This window comes from Myxocyprinus asiaticus, chromosome 20 (assembly GCF_019703515.2).
Source record: "Myxocyprinus asiaticus isolate MX2 ecotype Aquarium Trade chromosome 20, UBuf_Myxa_2, whole genome shotgun sequence".
NCBI lineage: Eukaryota > Metazoa > Chordata > Actinopteri > Cypriniformes > Catostomidae > Myxocyprinus > Myxocyprinus asiaticus.
Genome location: NC_059363.1, coordinates 20,406,754 through 20,423,158, shown reverse-complemented (window position 1 = coordinate 20,423,158; position 16,405 = coordinate 20,406,754). Strand labels below are relative to the sequence as shown.

The following is a 16,405-nucleotide window of genomic DNA, read 5'->3' as shown; positions in this document are numbered from 1 at the left end:
GCACCTTGTTGCTCTAACATATCAAACCCTCTTAAGTTAACTTAACCTTACATATTAAAACCCCATTACACTTACACACCAAACTCTGTCACACTAACACTTCAAACTTCATTGCCCATCTGCAAAAGCAGCTGCTTGTACACAACCCACACTAAATATGTGACACTGCTAATTCACCAAAAATAATAAAAAAATAAATCACACTCTGAAACCCCATTCGAATGGAAATATTACCTCATTGGAATTTTACATTAACACAGTGGCAGATACTACAGCTGATTTTTTTATTTAGGCCTAATTGTTCAGTTCCATAGTAGTCTATATAGCCTGTTGTTACAACTTTAAGCTTCATTCTTAAAATTCTATTGCATTAAAACTTCAAGAATATTCTTTACAGGCTTTTTTAAATGTCAACCAGTAAATTGTGTTGTAGTGTAAAATGGTGGATGATCAGGAAATGAATCAATGAGGCCCAGCTGTAACCTCAGGTTACCGGTTAGCAACCTACCTCAGATTAATTTATTTTTTTCTTTGTGGTTCTTGTGCATCAAAGCTTCAGTTTTACTACCGTTTAAAAGAGCAACTCAAACCAGGAGGTCAGCGTTAAAAAAAGGCCAAGTGTCGCAGCACTCTAGAAACACATTACAACACCTCTCATAGAAGTTCTCATGCACAGAATCTACATACAGTGCATACACCACATGAAAGATGCACTTTGTCAAAATCCATGTTGCTAACAGCTGTGTTAGAGTGTTTGACTTCTAACAGTATAAAATGACACTGAAATATGTTATTTACACTGTTAATCTCAGAAATGTAAAGTGGGGTTCAAATATCTGAGTACACACTGAAAATAATGGATTAAAAATCAAATTTAAACCTGTATATAAACAGAAATGTTGTTAGGATTTTGAAACATTTAAAACAACTACATATTATAATGTAAAATGAAGAAGAAATATGTTAAATTCTACACTAGTTCCAGGTCACTTATCAAATATGCAAATTTGATTATCAAGTGATTCTTACCATGACAACAACTGTCGTGGCCCAATTAAATAAAAAGCGTAACATATACCAAGTGCTCTTCAAACAGCAATGTGATCTGCATGTGTGTGTACTGACCATCCACAGTGTGTGCTCATCAGTTGAAGCTGCACTAGATGGAGTATGGACGGAGCTTGTGGTGCTGTTTGTCTCCTCACTGGACTGAGTGCCATTTGCTAAAGTCTTACCGTGCTGCCGTCTGAACAGGTAGAGTGTCAACAACTGACTGACTTTAAACTTCCTCTTCTCTTTCTCTCTCTCTTTCTCCATCTCTTCATCCCTCCTCTAGCCAGGGCATCCCACTGTTACCCCCATCCGCCTGCAGTCAGGCCGGCACGGTCGACAAAACTCATCTCAGAGAGGGAGCAAGCAAGTTCTGGTGTGTGTATGTGAGGGTGTGTGCTGTGCCTTACTTGAAAACTAAAATGTGGCAGGCAGGAAGAGGAAGGAAGAGACCAAGACCTGAAAACTGAACTGGTGAGAAAAAAAAAAAAAGAGAAAGAGAGAGACAGAGCGCAAGAGGATGTGACAGTCAAGTTTGACAGAAGGGCTAATAGCAAAGAGATAAAGAGAGATCTTAGAAAGAAAGCAAGAAAGAAACCAAGAAAGAAAGAAAGAAGTCAAAAGTCTAAGTCCACTTGTGAAAATGCTATGCATAATTTAATAATTTGTTTAATTACAAATGATAATAGCAACAATTTGAGTAAAAGGTTGAAAAGTTCAATTGAAAAATTAACATATTTTTATAATCTGTTAATCCATGTTAAATCAACAAACATTATGATCTGACAATGTTTCCAAGAGCATCTTGTGTGCTTCTTTGCATGAGAGATAATCTGACCATTACATTTAAAGTATTTAACATGGTCTATGACACAAATTTGCTTATTTGATTAGTGATTTCTTATTCATTTTACTTCATAAAGTTCTAAAACTTTTTTTAATTAAAAGTTAAAATTACATTTTGAATCCTAGCTTTTCATTTTGCACTCCCACTGAACCCCACTGTGTGTGTCTGAGATGTAGATGAATGTCTGTTTCCATCGGCTGGACACCTAAATGCCCATCCTGTCTCATATTGCCTTGCTTATTTCCCCTCTCGCTGTTCTCCTCCCTCACCGTCAACAGAGCTAAAAATACTGTGTGGCTTTGAAACACACAGGTCCTTCCTCTGGCCCTGACCGCTGCAGGCTGATCCGACAAGAGGAAGTCATATTTGAAAGAACAACAAACACCCAGAGCATTAAAGTTCAGACTTTCTGGCATTCCACATCACTCCTCTTCCTCAATGGTAAACCTTATTTTACCCTGAACTGACAGACAGCATGATAGAGCTCAGCTGGTGAGGAAAGCAGGTTGAAGCAAAAAGCTCAGATGCTTCGGGCAACTCTTACCTTCCCAGTGATATCAGCAAACTCTCTCTCTACCCAGGTGATCTGTGACTTGTGCTGTACAAGTGGGGTTAGGAGAAAGAAGTGAACAAAAAGAGTGTCAAAACTGAGAACAACATGACCCTGATTTCCTCTCATTTCCACTCCTGTGCGCTGATGAACCATCCAAGGGGCCGTTCACACAGAAAATATTTTTGCGTCCGTTTGTGTGGTTTTTCGAACTATTTTCCTATGTCAAGTTAAAGAAAACTTAAACTGTTGAAAAAAAATGCATCTTCAGATTCCTGCATTCTACTCTATTCATGCCACTCCATCTAGCTTTAAGTGCAAGGATGTGTTGGGCCCCTAAGGATTCTAGAATGTTCTCTGTCCAGGTTTTGTAAGGTAAAAAATATAGTCGTTCAATGCTGAAACTAAAAGAAACTGTATCAGAAGGTGTATTAGGTCAGTGGTTCTCAATTGGTTACAGTTCAGGAACCAGATTTTACTTTGGACATCAAGTGCTGACCCAACATACTGTAGAAACAAAATTCCTACAAAAGTTAACGCAAATTTGAAACACTAAAATGTATCCAACATTTCGGTTTTCAGGGATGAGGGAACTTCATGTAACCGGTCCATATTGCTACCCTATTCTGGCCAGTGGCATATGTTATGGTAACACTTTACAATGAGGTTGTATTCGGTAATTGGCTAAATACATTAGTTAACGTATTTTTTCAGCACTTATTGATCTTGGTGAAGGTTAATTTCAACATATACACATACATTTTTAAAACTAAAAGTTGTAAATTAGGGGTGTGAATCTTTGGGTTTAAAGCTAATCTATTCGACTGATGATCCATAGGTTTTCGATTAGATTCAAAAGATTTTTTTTTTTTTTTTTTTTTTGCAAATTCAGAATGATTTGATACACAATGGAATTCGATTCACACCAGACAAGAGCGTGAGCTGTAACTTGCTCATTTGATAGTCAGTAGCCGTCCTTAGGAGAGATCAGACACGGGCTGCTCAAAAACTGTTCAGAAAAACTTTCAGTGAGAGTTACGGATGGAACTGAAAACTGGCATTAGCCCGAGAAGGGCGAAACAGGGCAGCGCAATGAGAGGGGGACAGCTGAGGGTGCGTTCCGAGGCGTGCTAGTGAACGCTGCCACATATGTCTCCATTAAGTTGCACAAGTGCTGTGCAAAAGTCTTAGGCACATAAGATGTTTCACAAAAACATTTGTCTTAAGATGGTTATTTATATCTTCAGCTTTAGTGTGTCAATAGGAAATGTAAATGTTAGACTCCCAAACATTACTTTTGCAAACAGAAAAGATTAGAATAGAAGAACAGGGAGCACCGCAACAGATGTCATGGCCCCCAAAAAGCCCCCCATTGAACATCGGGTCAGTCTGAGATTACATAAAGAGACACACTCTCGCACTTGGATTCACTAACTACAACTTGTGTGGCTTGAGTTCCTGACAGTCATATAGCCTATATATTTCTGCTAAAGAAAAAGCACAAGTAGATAACGCAATGGCATTGCTCCAAAATAAAGGATGGTTATTTACTGCAGTAAAAAAGTTTTTTTATTATTATTTAGATTTTTTGTTATATATATATATATATATATATATATTGAAATTGTTTTAGACTGTTTTGGTTTGTGAACGGCGCTTGGTCTGTGGTCTTTGCAAGTTTCTCTTGTAAACAATGACGCGCTTCCTGACGACTTCTCCACGTGAAGCGTGACATTACCAACGAGCTTACATCATCCCTCTCATGAGTGCACGTCACAGAGATGTACGGAAGCGAACATTTGTATATAGTATTGTTTTGTTTCTCAAAATAATCAATCGTTTGGGTTCAGAAGAACTTTATTTGTCGACTGGAGTCGTGTGGATTATTTTGATGCACCCTAAATATGCATTTTGGACCGTCAAAAAATGGAGGATATTCACTTGCATTGTTTAGAGGAGGAGGCCAGAAATGAAATCCTAAAAGTCTTTAATTCTGTTTTGATGAAGAAAGAAACTCAGATACATCATGGATGGCCTGAGGGTGAGTAAATTATCAGCAAATTTTCATTTTTGGGTGAACTATTCCTTTAACATAGCCAAAATGATCGAAAAAACAAAAAAGAAAAAGACAAAAATGTCCCAAAGGTCGCACAAGGGTTAACAGTTAAACACACAATGTCATCTGACACTTATCTTATATCTTTAATTTTACTTTCAAACTGCTTCAATATCACCAGTACCAGAACAAAAACTGCAAGGGGAGAAAAACTATTGACCAAAAAACACTTCCGGTGTCATAAGTCCAACATCTTTTTCTGTAATAGCTAACATTGCTAATGCTCTCCATTATATTAAGTTGAACTAAAACTAGACTATTTTTGTGTTTCACAACGCTGAACAACTTGTGAAGCTACAGACTGCAGCTTGTGCATCATAAACCTGACGTTTCCGGTTTCACAATGTCAAACCAGAGTTCGGTCACACAAAGAAATGTTTATTTTTTAAAGCTGTGAAACATGAGGGCTGTGCACGCTTAATAAAATAAAAACTGCTGCAAAAACTACATTTAATCTTCAAACATTAAAATGTCCAATAAAATCCTCAGTCCTAACAGCACAAATGAAACCCTAAAAACACGCCTGGACTTTCCTAACCACATCTGAACAAGGTGGGTAACACAGGTGTGATATCTTAGCAGGTTAGCGGAAAAGTGAGATTTTGCGTTTTCCAGTTCCTCTCTTTCTGTCAGTTTTCTATCAGTCGCATCTCCCCTCTTCTTCTCCTCCTAAACACACTTCTCTACTCCCCTGCCAGCTTTCGAATCCCTCAGGTAAAGGACAGGTACACTTGCCTGTTGCATGTGTGGCTTGGTGCGGAAGATATGCCTCCACATCTCCACCCTGACCCATGTCAATGAAAACAGCGGCTTCAGCGAGGTCTGTATGAGCTCTCTCTCTAGAACACAGACCTCTTGAGTCATGAGCAATGGGGAAATGTAGAAAAAAACGTGAGTTTAAGAATAGAGATGTGTATTCAGATGACAGTGGAGGAAATGGTGAAACTTCAGAGAAAAACCACATGTCAGAACATGGGTCACTCTGTTCCTCCCTCTTTCTCACACAGACATCTTTCCACACAAAAACACAGTGCATAACACTAGGTGTGATGCTGTAACTGGCTTTAGTTCCATTTAAGCCACTGGTCAGACACTGTGCACAGCTGTTACCCAAAAACAGTGTTTCCCAACATTTTCTGTCTTACTTTGTCCACAGCACCATCGGTAAGGCTCAAGTAGGCCTTTCGCGATTATTAAATAACCGTCTGATGGTTATTTGAGACTTTTTAGCAAATATACTGTATAAATGCCACGAACGTATGTGTGTCATTCAGTTGAACTCCGAGTCCGAGCGTCACTGAGCCGCATCTCGGACGTCAACCAGCTCCTGTCCTGAAGAGCGCGTGAGGAGCTTCTCAGGCGCTCAGAATCAGAAACACAAGCGGGATTTTGGCGCGAGTGTCTGTTGACAAGGCGCGTCAGCAGATACTCGCGCCAAACTCCGGCGAAAATATAAAGGAACAAGTATAAACTGTGATAGTGAACGCAAAGCGCTCCTGTTACACTTTAAACGATCGTGTAATGTCAAATGTTGCTGGTTCATTCACGCAGTGACACAGAGGAGGAGACGCACGCTTATTCCATTTCTGTGGAGTGATGAAATTATGAAACGAAATCTCCAAGGTTTTGCTTCATGAGAAACAAGGGCTCGTGGGTTTAATCAGAACATTAAAATAACGTGTGAAAATGAAGAAATTAGGACAGAAATATATTACTATTTAATAATATAACAACAAGTACTGTATATAAATGTAATAATTGATATATATATATATATTAGTCATAAAAATATATAATGTAAAATATATGAGTTCAAAAAACAACAGCATAAATGTAAAATTGCCCAAAACTCAAGTTGACCAAAAAGAGACACATTTTAAGTATTTAGAAATATTTTGATATTTAAAACATTATTTTTCATGTCATTCATACATTTTTAAAGCCTTATAAGGAAACCACATATTTTTTATTTGATTTTTGTTTCAAGTTAAATGTGTAAAAATGACTTCTTAAGGTGTATGAAAAAAGCACACATGCAGAAAAAAGCACACCTTAAGAAATATGACAGTTATATGACAATTAATCATTAAAACCCTTAACAAGACAATTAATCGTCATAGCCCTAAAACAGTCAATTGATCGTCATTATTGCAATTATTTGTTTAACAATTAATCGTCAGCCAAATTTCATAATCATGACAGCCCTACGCTCAAGTGCCCCTTTATCAACACCAAATGTGTTAAGTGATATTTTACTGGATATCATTTAACATTATTATTAATATTATTAAAATGTTCTACACACTCAAATGTGGTTGAGATCAGTCCATGTCAAATGAGACAGGGCCGTTGCTGCACCAAGATTTTGTTCATAGCTTGCTTACAGTATTAGTTGAAGACCTAAATTTAAAGTCTGTAAAATATTTATATGGACTTTACCATTTTCATATTTTTACCCCTTAATTATTATTTTGAATTATTATTTCTGAATTATTTAGACATAAATGTTTAAATTATACTCAAATTATATTCATAGCTTGCTTATTTATTGTTGGTGACATAAAACTAAAAGTATGTAAAATATTAATTTCAGATTTTAACATTTTCATATTTTTTCAGCCCCCATAATTACCTTTTCAAAGCAGAAATAAAATAAAATAAAATAAAAATAAAAATAAAAATAAAAAATAATTTTATTTGCGGTAAACGTCTTGTTTAGGGCAAGATATCTAAAAATGATGATTGCTCACCTCAAAGGAATTGGTATATACGTAAGCAAACTTATTTTCTTCAAGTCTAAATGCTTCAGAGTCTCCTCAGAGCGCAAATATTTTCATTATTGGCCCCTAAAGTTGAAAAAAGTGAAACAATTCTAGAGATGGGTGACGATGAGGTCTTAAAAGGAATAATTCACCCAAAAATGAAAATTCATAATTTACTCACCCTCACGTCATTCCAGTTGTGTATTATGACTTTCTTTCTTCAGCTAAATACAAACAAAGATTTTTCAATCTCCAAAAGCACATAAAGGCAGTATAAAAGTAATCCATCAACTCCAGTGGATAAATCCATGTCTTCAGAATTTGCGATTCGCATTCTTTGTGCATACTGGCACCTACTGGGTGGAGAATTTATTGTAAAAAAGGACTAAAATATTGATTTGTTTCTTACCCACACCTATTATATAGATATCGCATTGGAAGACATGGATTTAACAACTGGAGTCATAGAATAATTTTACGATACCTTTATTTGCTTTTTTGTGCTTCGAAATGTTGGTACCCATTCACTTGCATTGTGAGGACCAACAGAGATGAAATATTCCTCAAATAATCTTCATTTGTGTTCAGAAGAAGAAAGAAGGTCATACACATGTGGCATGAGGGTGAGTGAATGAGAGGTGAACTATTCCTTTAATTACGCTTATAAAAAGACCATGAATGAACATCAATTACTGTGACATGATCTTGAATTGACTGTCAAGTTTGTAAGTCCCTTCCAAAAGGTGATATTTTTTAAATATTATAATTTAGTTAGGTGTAGTTGGTACAATATTTTACTTATTTTGAGTCACTCATTTGACCATGTTGACTAGCTTACACTCCCTTTAGACGCCTGAGACTTTCACAAGCTTTGACAGTTCGGGGAAGAATTCTCTTTGCAGTTGTTTAGAGATTTTAGATTCATTATTTGTATCTATTGAATTTATTTTATTTTATGTTTTATATTTCTGCTTCATAAGTTTAACAAAGCAAAGTCTTTCCAGGTTCCCCCTTGGAACCTGGTTATGTACTCCCTAGAGTACACATGCCCCTGGCTGGGAATCACTGCACTGCACACGCCATGAAACCTCTGCTACAAAGAATCTGAACACAACAGTCACATCTCAGCATGTGTTGCTTAGCACCGGGAGCTGCAGAGTCTCCTAGCAGGAGCCGCACGCGACTGGTCTCTTTGTGTGGCCATCTGTTGCACTGGTTTTACAGAACTGCTCATTCTGAACAAAGACACTCACAGCTGGTGTGTATGGTTGTGAGCCGTTGCGAGAAAAATGACGAACGGAAGCGATGCGTGTCAGTCATGCCAATCGCCTGCCAAAGGGCTAGAAGAGGCTTAAGAATTAATTGGCAGACATGAAGTGGGAAAAACTGTTCTTGCCTCTTTGATCAGTGGAAAGTGTGCATGAATAGGCCTATGTATACAGGCCTCAATAACAGTGTGAATAAACATGAGATTGTAATGAGCGGACAATAGTCTGGTTGGACTGGTGGTCAGTGACTGAGCACTTCATAGTTTAAGAGGCATGCATTGCTCTAGTGCAGGGGTTCTCAACGGGGGCGTTCAAAGGATGCCACGGGGCGCTGAGAGCAAATTAGTAGAGAAAGGGGCGTTAGGTTACAAATGGGGGGGGGGTTTATCAGTCATAATAATCAAATCTATCGTCAAGTTCCTCTTTGCATTAAAATGTTAATCTAGACTTGGAGTATGACAGTTGGTTCTCAATTATACAGGTTAGTACGCATTTGTACCGCAGTTCGTCTGATTTTGAAGTCTAGCGACGCATCTGAAGTATCTGGTTTAGCAGCGTCAAATACACAGGCGGAGGCACAACCTTGGCTAATGCACCTGTATGGCTCTGTAGATGGATATGGCTCAATGGACAGAGCAGCGAGAGCACAAAGCTCTTCAACCTGGAGCTCTTAAACTCGCAGCTTTGCGAGAATCAGTGAGAAGCAAGGCGCAAGAAGCGGAAACCATTTGAATGCGGCACAAAATTCTACATCACCACCCTTGAATTTACTATAGTAACACTAACTGTACTTTAGGCAGAAATAGACTGATAATAAATATTATATCACTACTTCAGCTCTATTAAATTTGTCACAGGCTACATTAGGGGAGTGAGGGAATATAATTCATTTTTGTTCCAATTTATAAATATTTATATTTTGTATTTATCGTTTTTGCATTTGTTTGGAGTAGGTCTACTGTTAAAATTACAAAAATACCATAGTTTGTTTTATAGAAATCATGTTACATCTAGCCTACCACTTGCATCTACCATTGACAACTGTTCTAGCGTCTGCTGATTTGGAAAGGCGCATGTGTTCAGTGTAGGCGCAGTTTTGGAACCGGCCGCTAGAAGGCAGCGCAGCGCTGTGTGCGGCGGAATCAAGGGACTCGAGCACGCTGAAGGCTCATAAAAGTTCTTTTCTCATGAGAAATGACTAAATATGGACATAAAACCCGTGGCTTACATCAATAAAGTACGGCAGTATAACAGAACGGAAGGAGGAAGGAGAGAAAGTTAAAAAGGATAAACTCTTAATCTGCAAAGTGCGAGAGTGTGCTTGCAGAAGAAAAGTGAAAAGAAACAGGAATTTCAATGGTACTAAAATGTGGCTGATGCAAGACTTAAGAAGAGAGAAGTAATTTATGTATGTTTAAATACATGAGAATTCAAAGAGAATAGTGTATTTAACCTTTCCAACTTACAGAAAGCTCAAAATATGACTTAAAAGTACAGATTAATGTAGGCTTCGTAAATCCTTTGCTGTTAAATAAAATAAACATCTTTCTTTCCCTCTGCATCCTCTATTTGTGAAATCTCTTCATTATCAGGGACACACCAATTTCGTTCAATATCATGGTAATTTAAAGGAGTATTGTGTCATTATCTGATCTGAGCCCCATCCAATCCTTGGTAAATTCAGTCTGAACAAGCATCTATATAACCTGAGGCACGAAACACAGCAGCTCAGTTCAGTCAATCTTATTACTGTCAGAGACAATATTGAACACTAGATACTCCCACAGAGATCAATGTGTTCTTTCAGAGCTCAAGACCCAGACATATGAGGTGATGTTCTGCAAATGCACAACACACATTTTCTTAAGTACAATCAAGGAGAATCAGATTCTATTGATCGAGACTTTATCTGTCCACTGGAAAACCTTTTTCTGATATTATCTGCTAGGAATCAAACAAACCTTTGATTTAGTCTACATACACATTAGAGATTTCTTTATCATCTCTGCTAGGAAAAAAACAGCTCTAGCCAGCTGAAATAGGTCTCACAGCAGCTGGTCAAGCTGATCAATTAGCTGGTTTAGAGGGTATCTGAACACTTCAGTTGGTCAGGCTTGGAGTCCATCTTAGACCAGCACACTAGCTTAGGCTGGTTTAAACCGATTGTTTTCCAGCAAGGGTAGCCAACAGAAATATCAGTGTTTGAAGTACAAGGCTGTTCTATCACATTATTAAAAGGCTAAAATTTATTATGACTTTTAGGATCATACCCCTGAGCCATCTTTATTTCCAGCAAAAGATCATTCATGACAAACTGCACAAATCCACAACATTCCACAACCTTTACTCCAGTGTGCAAGCACATGGGTGGATACACACTCCTAAAGTTCATCAGCAGTCATACTGAAAACAGCTTTAATCCTGATATCTTCAATAAAAAAAAACTTGCTAATGAACAGGACATGTCAAAAGAATTTTGTTAAATCATTTTAGAGAGATTGCGGGGTTGGATGTTCATTTCTGTCAGAAACTAGAGATGCCCTGATACCGATATGGGTAGCGGAATCCGGTCCGATACTTGTGCTTGGAAAAGTGCTCCAATACCAAAAAACGATACCATCTGACGTACAAATGTCATTCTGTAAACATTCAGTGCACAAATAAAAATCACATTATGTCCTAGTGTGATTATTAAACCACAAATACTGCGATTTAATGAGACAAATAAATAGTTTGCACATGCTGCACGTTTCAAATGTGAGCAGCCAGTATTTTGCCGATGCTGGCTGCTCATCACTTATTTGGCTCATAAAACACCATCATGAGCATCGCATGCTCGATTTGTGGCAGATAACAGCGAGCGGCGCGCTAATTCACTTTTTAGCACAAAGCACATGCAGACTGTATATTTATTTAATTAAATGGCAGCCTTTAGCGGTTTAATAATCACATTGGGTCAGGTAGCAACCTGCTTTTCTGAAAGTGAGAAGCTACCATCAAAAACACATAGAAATGGAAAGAGCTTCACTCCAAAATAAAAGCTCAATTTAAATGGAAAAAAGGAAATTATATAATATTCTACTACTACTACTACTACTACTAATAATAATAAATCAATAGTAACAGAGCATCAGTGTTGTATTTTGGTTTTTGCTGAGTGGTTCTTTATAAAAGCACTTAATTTGATAAAAATAATACAATATTATTTTGAAAATTAATTGTTCTATTTTAATTTGATTAAAGTTCTAATGAATTAATTTATTTACACACCATTTAGATGATAAAACTGAAATAAACTGTTGATATGAAATTCAGAAAGAAAGAAAAACAGGTATTGGCATCAGTGAGTACTGAAATGTAAGTATCTGTACTTGTACTCATTCTCAAACAAGGGTATCAGAACATGCCAATCAGATACTGAATCTGAGAAAATCACTTTAAAGTTATAAAATTGTCTCACTCTGTGTTCTCTGAATGTGAGCATAGTTAAGCCAAACCTGTTTATCACAGGTCAGATCATAGTCTAAGAGACCTGTTTTCAGTTATAACTCAGTTGTTTTGACAAAATGTGTAGTTACTACATCTTGCTTTTGCAGGGCAGTATAGAAATTCCCATGCATTCCCTGTGACTTTAATTGGCATTTTATTATTTATGATTTTATTATTTTCCATGACTTTTTTGAGGCCTGGAAATTTCCTTGATTTTCTGAAACTCAAAAACAAACAAAAACGTTTAATTGGTACCAGCATGTGAGAGAGCATACAATGTTTTGGGTCAAATAAAAGCATCAACAAAAAGTTCCCAATTCATGAAAATAAATAAATAAAATAATAATAATTAAAAAAAAATTAGGGCATCAACATAGGCTTTGTAATGTCATACAGCTCTCTGAGGTGTACTGCAATGTTGACACTGTTCTTGTACAACCCATCATTAGTTCTGACTGTGATTGTGAATCACCTCCAATGACATTTGTCAAATAGTAAGACAAAAATAATTCTTATGCAGTACATGGGGGAAAAGGACAGCAAGTGGTAGTACATATGCAAATCAGATAGGTGTAAGTACTGGAAAGAGCAGATAGATTTAACCTCACTGTTTAAGTGAACAGCCTGTTTGACACTCAATACTGAAACATAATAGGCTGTTAAAATGCAAATACATTCAGAGAGTTTGGAGTGAGTCATGTCTAGTCTGGAAGGGCTAAAAATCAGTGGTTTCAGATTGGAGAGGAGAGCTCATTGGTTTGTAAATTCGTTTCTCTTATCCAAATGTTTCTGCCACTAAAACATCTGAATAACTAGTTAAGTACACAGACGGGAAAGCTTTTACTGTATAATTGTAACAGTAAACTTTGTGAACTGTAATGCTTTTAACAGTTTAATCTCTCAACAAGATTTTATAGAAGAAAAATAAATGAAACTACAAACTCATTCTGCTCTTCATATTTGCTCTTTAAATGTAAGTATATATATATATATATATATATATATATATATATATATATATATATATATATATATATATATATATATAAATATAAATATAAATATAAATATAATGGAACAATTTGTACCTAGTTAAGAGATGAGCATTATAATTGAACTGTTTTGTAGACACCCACTGGTTTACCTCATTGATTTGGACACATTTCTTTCATTTTAAATTCAAATATCCCATCTTGATCAATATCACATAATACATTATACTTCCTAAGGATAAAGGTCAGATCATGACTTTGTGAGCTGAATACCAAGTTCAAAGTGCTCTGGAGATAGCACAGAAAAAAAAAAAATACAAATGAAAAGAGGGTGAAAGAGCAAGAAAGGGATAGAGAAACCATAATGAATCCTTCAATTCTGGTTATTGAACTTGAGATATGCAAGTCAGTCACTCTGGTGGGAAAGTGCCCATTAAGAAGTACAAATGTTAATATCTGACAGCATTAAAGATGAAATGAGTAATTTCTGTGCCACTAGCATCACCAAATGTAAATGCAAAAATACTGAATTGTTTTCTTTTGCTTTGCCACAGATTTGCCACAGCACCACAGTGTTTACACTTTTTTTTTTTAAATTCAAGTTGTCTCTACACATTAAGCTGCAACAGGAAGTATTTTAACATCCCAAAAATGTACACACTTCAGCTTTAAGGCAGCATTTGTTCAAGTTCACACATGTGACACAAACACACACTCTCTCACACACAAACACACACACCTCAGATTCCCCTTAAGTACAAGTTCATACAATACTTTACATGAAAAGAACAAACAGAACAAAATTTAAAGCGGAAAAGCACATAAGAGAACAGCTTTCTTCATATCACAAAACTACAGCTTCTGTTGCCGTTCAAAATTACATTTTATTCTCACTTTAAGACATTCATTACATCAGGGAGGAGATGCAGAAGGTTTATATCTGTGTTTAATTAGTGAATCAGTGATAGAAACAGTAACTGCAGCACTGGCGGCTTTATGACAGAAGCCTGTTTGTAGAGCCTGTCTGAGATTTGTGAATGAGTTATACAAGTCAGGTGTGAATGGAAGATTGGGGTAGCAGGGGTGTCAAATATAACGGGAGTCACCGTAGCGATGAGGATGAGCAGAGTAACCATGGAAACTGCTGTCAGGATGGAGACACGTTTAAAGATGAGAGCCATGGGAGCATCAGAGGGCTCTTTATAACAATATGCATCTGCAAAAATGCAATGTGTATTATACAAGTATCGTATACAATATGTGTTGTTGAAATGCAAAGGGACAGCAGTGCTATACTTTAGCTAAATCTACTGTATGTTAAACAACATTTTTCTAATTATTGTATAATTATCCTATATGCATTTTTTATGATCTCATTAACTGATAGATTACGTGGAATATTTGTACTTTAAAAAAATCATGTATAATGACTATTTAAGTGAAAAGCAATGGAGCTAAAACATGCTTAAAAATGTCATGCACATTAGCTGTATACTTGCATTTTATTTTATGCCATTACAAATTCTATTATCAGCATAACAATTTGAGTTGATGATCCATGTTATAATCCCACCATTATTATGATAATGTTCAAAAGAGCATCTTGTTTTCTTGCAAGGAAATCAGATTTTGTTTTTTGCCTATATGACAATTTGACCTAGAAATAGAGCAGAATTTTTAATGTTTCTTTGTTTAAAAATATTTAATTTAAAATAAATATTTGAATTCCAAATTTTCAGTGTAGTTACAACGTTCAAATGTATGTATCTAATTATATTATTAAAAAGAAGTTATTTTTGGTGTTATTTGTCAACTGTTTTACCTAGGACTGGTTAAAAATATTGATTTTCTGATGCATCGCAATCTTCATTTAAACAATCTCAATATCAATCCTTAAATCCCAAGATCAATCTTTTACTATAGGCCTATGTGCAACTTTCTACAATAAGAGTAAATCACTCGCATACGAGACCCAAATTTGCGCTATGCGACTAAAAATGTTTGTGATTAGCCACTGGCTGGTAAATGTTCAGATTTCACTCCCCAGTGATCGAGTAACTTATTGGCTAAGAAGAAGTTCACCATCCTTTCACTGCATATTAAGAGTAAAAGTTTGATTTGAGTTGTTTCGTATAATGTGTCTTTTAATATATCTCTTTTAATAATTTCATTGTAATCACGAATAGCACGGATGACGAAAAGAAGCCATTTGTCTCTATTCTCATTAATATGCGCTCATTTAAAGACAGTATAAATAGAATAGCCAGTTTTCTTAAAGAGACTACTGATTGTTTTTTACAAAATGTATGTATGGAAATGTATGATGGAATACATGGATTTGTAAATTTTTATAAAACTAAAATGTGACCAAAATGATGAAAAACAAATATAATTTGTCAAATTAATACTTTCGTAATGTACCGAGTTAGAGCTCCCCTGTATATTTAACAGCATTAGCTGTAAGCAAAATGGACATTATAACTGAAATATACCCATATGAAATTATATAAAATTGGAATCTAATTGAATGCTTGTGAATTGGAATCAAATTGGAAAATCTTTATCAATGCCCAGCCCTAGTTTCAATTAGGTACAAAATATGCACAAATCGACTGGCCACCCATCTAGATCGGCAGATCATTGTCTTAAATCTGTGATCAGCGATCGTCCAATTGTGCCTAGATTCAGGGCCGAAATTATTTTAATTGCAGCAAGCACAAAATCAGGTTTAGTTGCGAATGTATGTGTACAGTCGAACACTAGCCTTTCAAAGTATACTTCACTATACTGCATGAAGACTGGTATGAGATACTGGACTGTTTCACTTCAGGAGTTTAGACCCATAAAGCTGTCTTTGTATTCCTTAAATCAGGTATTTATTTTTCTTGCAATACCAATAATAACAGCAATAACAGTTTAACCTTCAAAAATGGCACTGTGTTTTCACACAGTTGCTTAATTAGTGATTTGCATTACAACAAAAAGCAAAAGATACAAATGATTTCTCACTGGAGCAGTTTTGGAGCTTGTAGTGGATATATTTATCTTATTTTTGAACGCATCTCTGCTGTGTGTGATGCTCTCATGGTGTTTACTGGTTGCAATTATGTCACAATGATCTTTGATAGTGACAACCAAACTGTTTTCAATTCAAATAAATGTTAGCATTTCACAATTAATGTAAATTGAATGTAATTTTTCAGTGTGAGGCATTATCATAAAACATCAGTATAACTTGCAAAAGTGTGGCAAAGGGCACTTTTAAAAGAAATATTGGTGACTGGATTGGTATCAGCCAATCAGTGTTAAAATATCAGGGATTGGTATCGGC

General features: G+C 36.1%; 1 protein-coding gene across 5 annotated transcripts in view; it reads right to left on the bottom strand.

The window, feature by feature from the left end:
- The window catches only part of LOC127411424 (ribosomal protein S6 kinase alpha-1), a 106,638-nt gene that overhangs the window by 18,066 nt on the left and 72,167 nt on the right, over positions 1–16,405 (bottom strand). The window contains exons 1-2 of one of the 5 annotated variants that reach the window (XM_051646978.1): positions 5,299–5,442; positions 2,442–2,495 (exon numbers count right to left, since the gene is read on the bottom strand). The exons of 1 other annotated variant lie outside the window; for it this stretch is intronic. In XM_051646978.1, coding sequence (XP_051502938.1) covers positions 2,442–2,495; positions 5,299–5,427 — 183 coding nt within the window. In that variant the 5' untranslated portion in view covers positions 5,428–5,442. Of the gene's footprint in view, positions 1–1,125; positions 1,487–2,441; positions 2,496–5,298; positions 5,443–16,405 lie in introns of those variants that run through there. 3 more of the 5 variants (XM_051646979.1, XM_051646977.1, XM_051646981.1) reach the window with 3 other exon arrangements.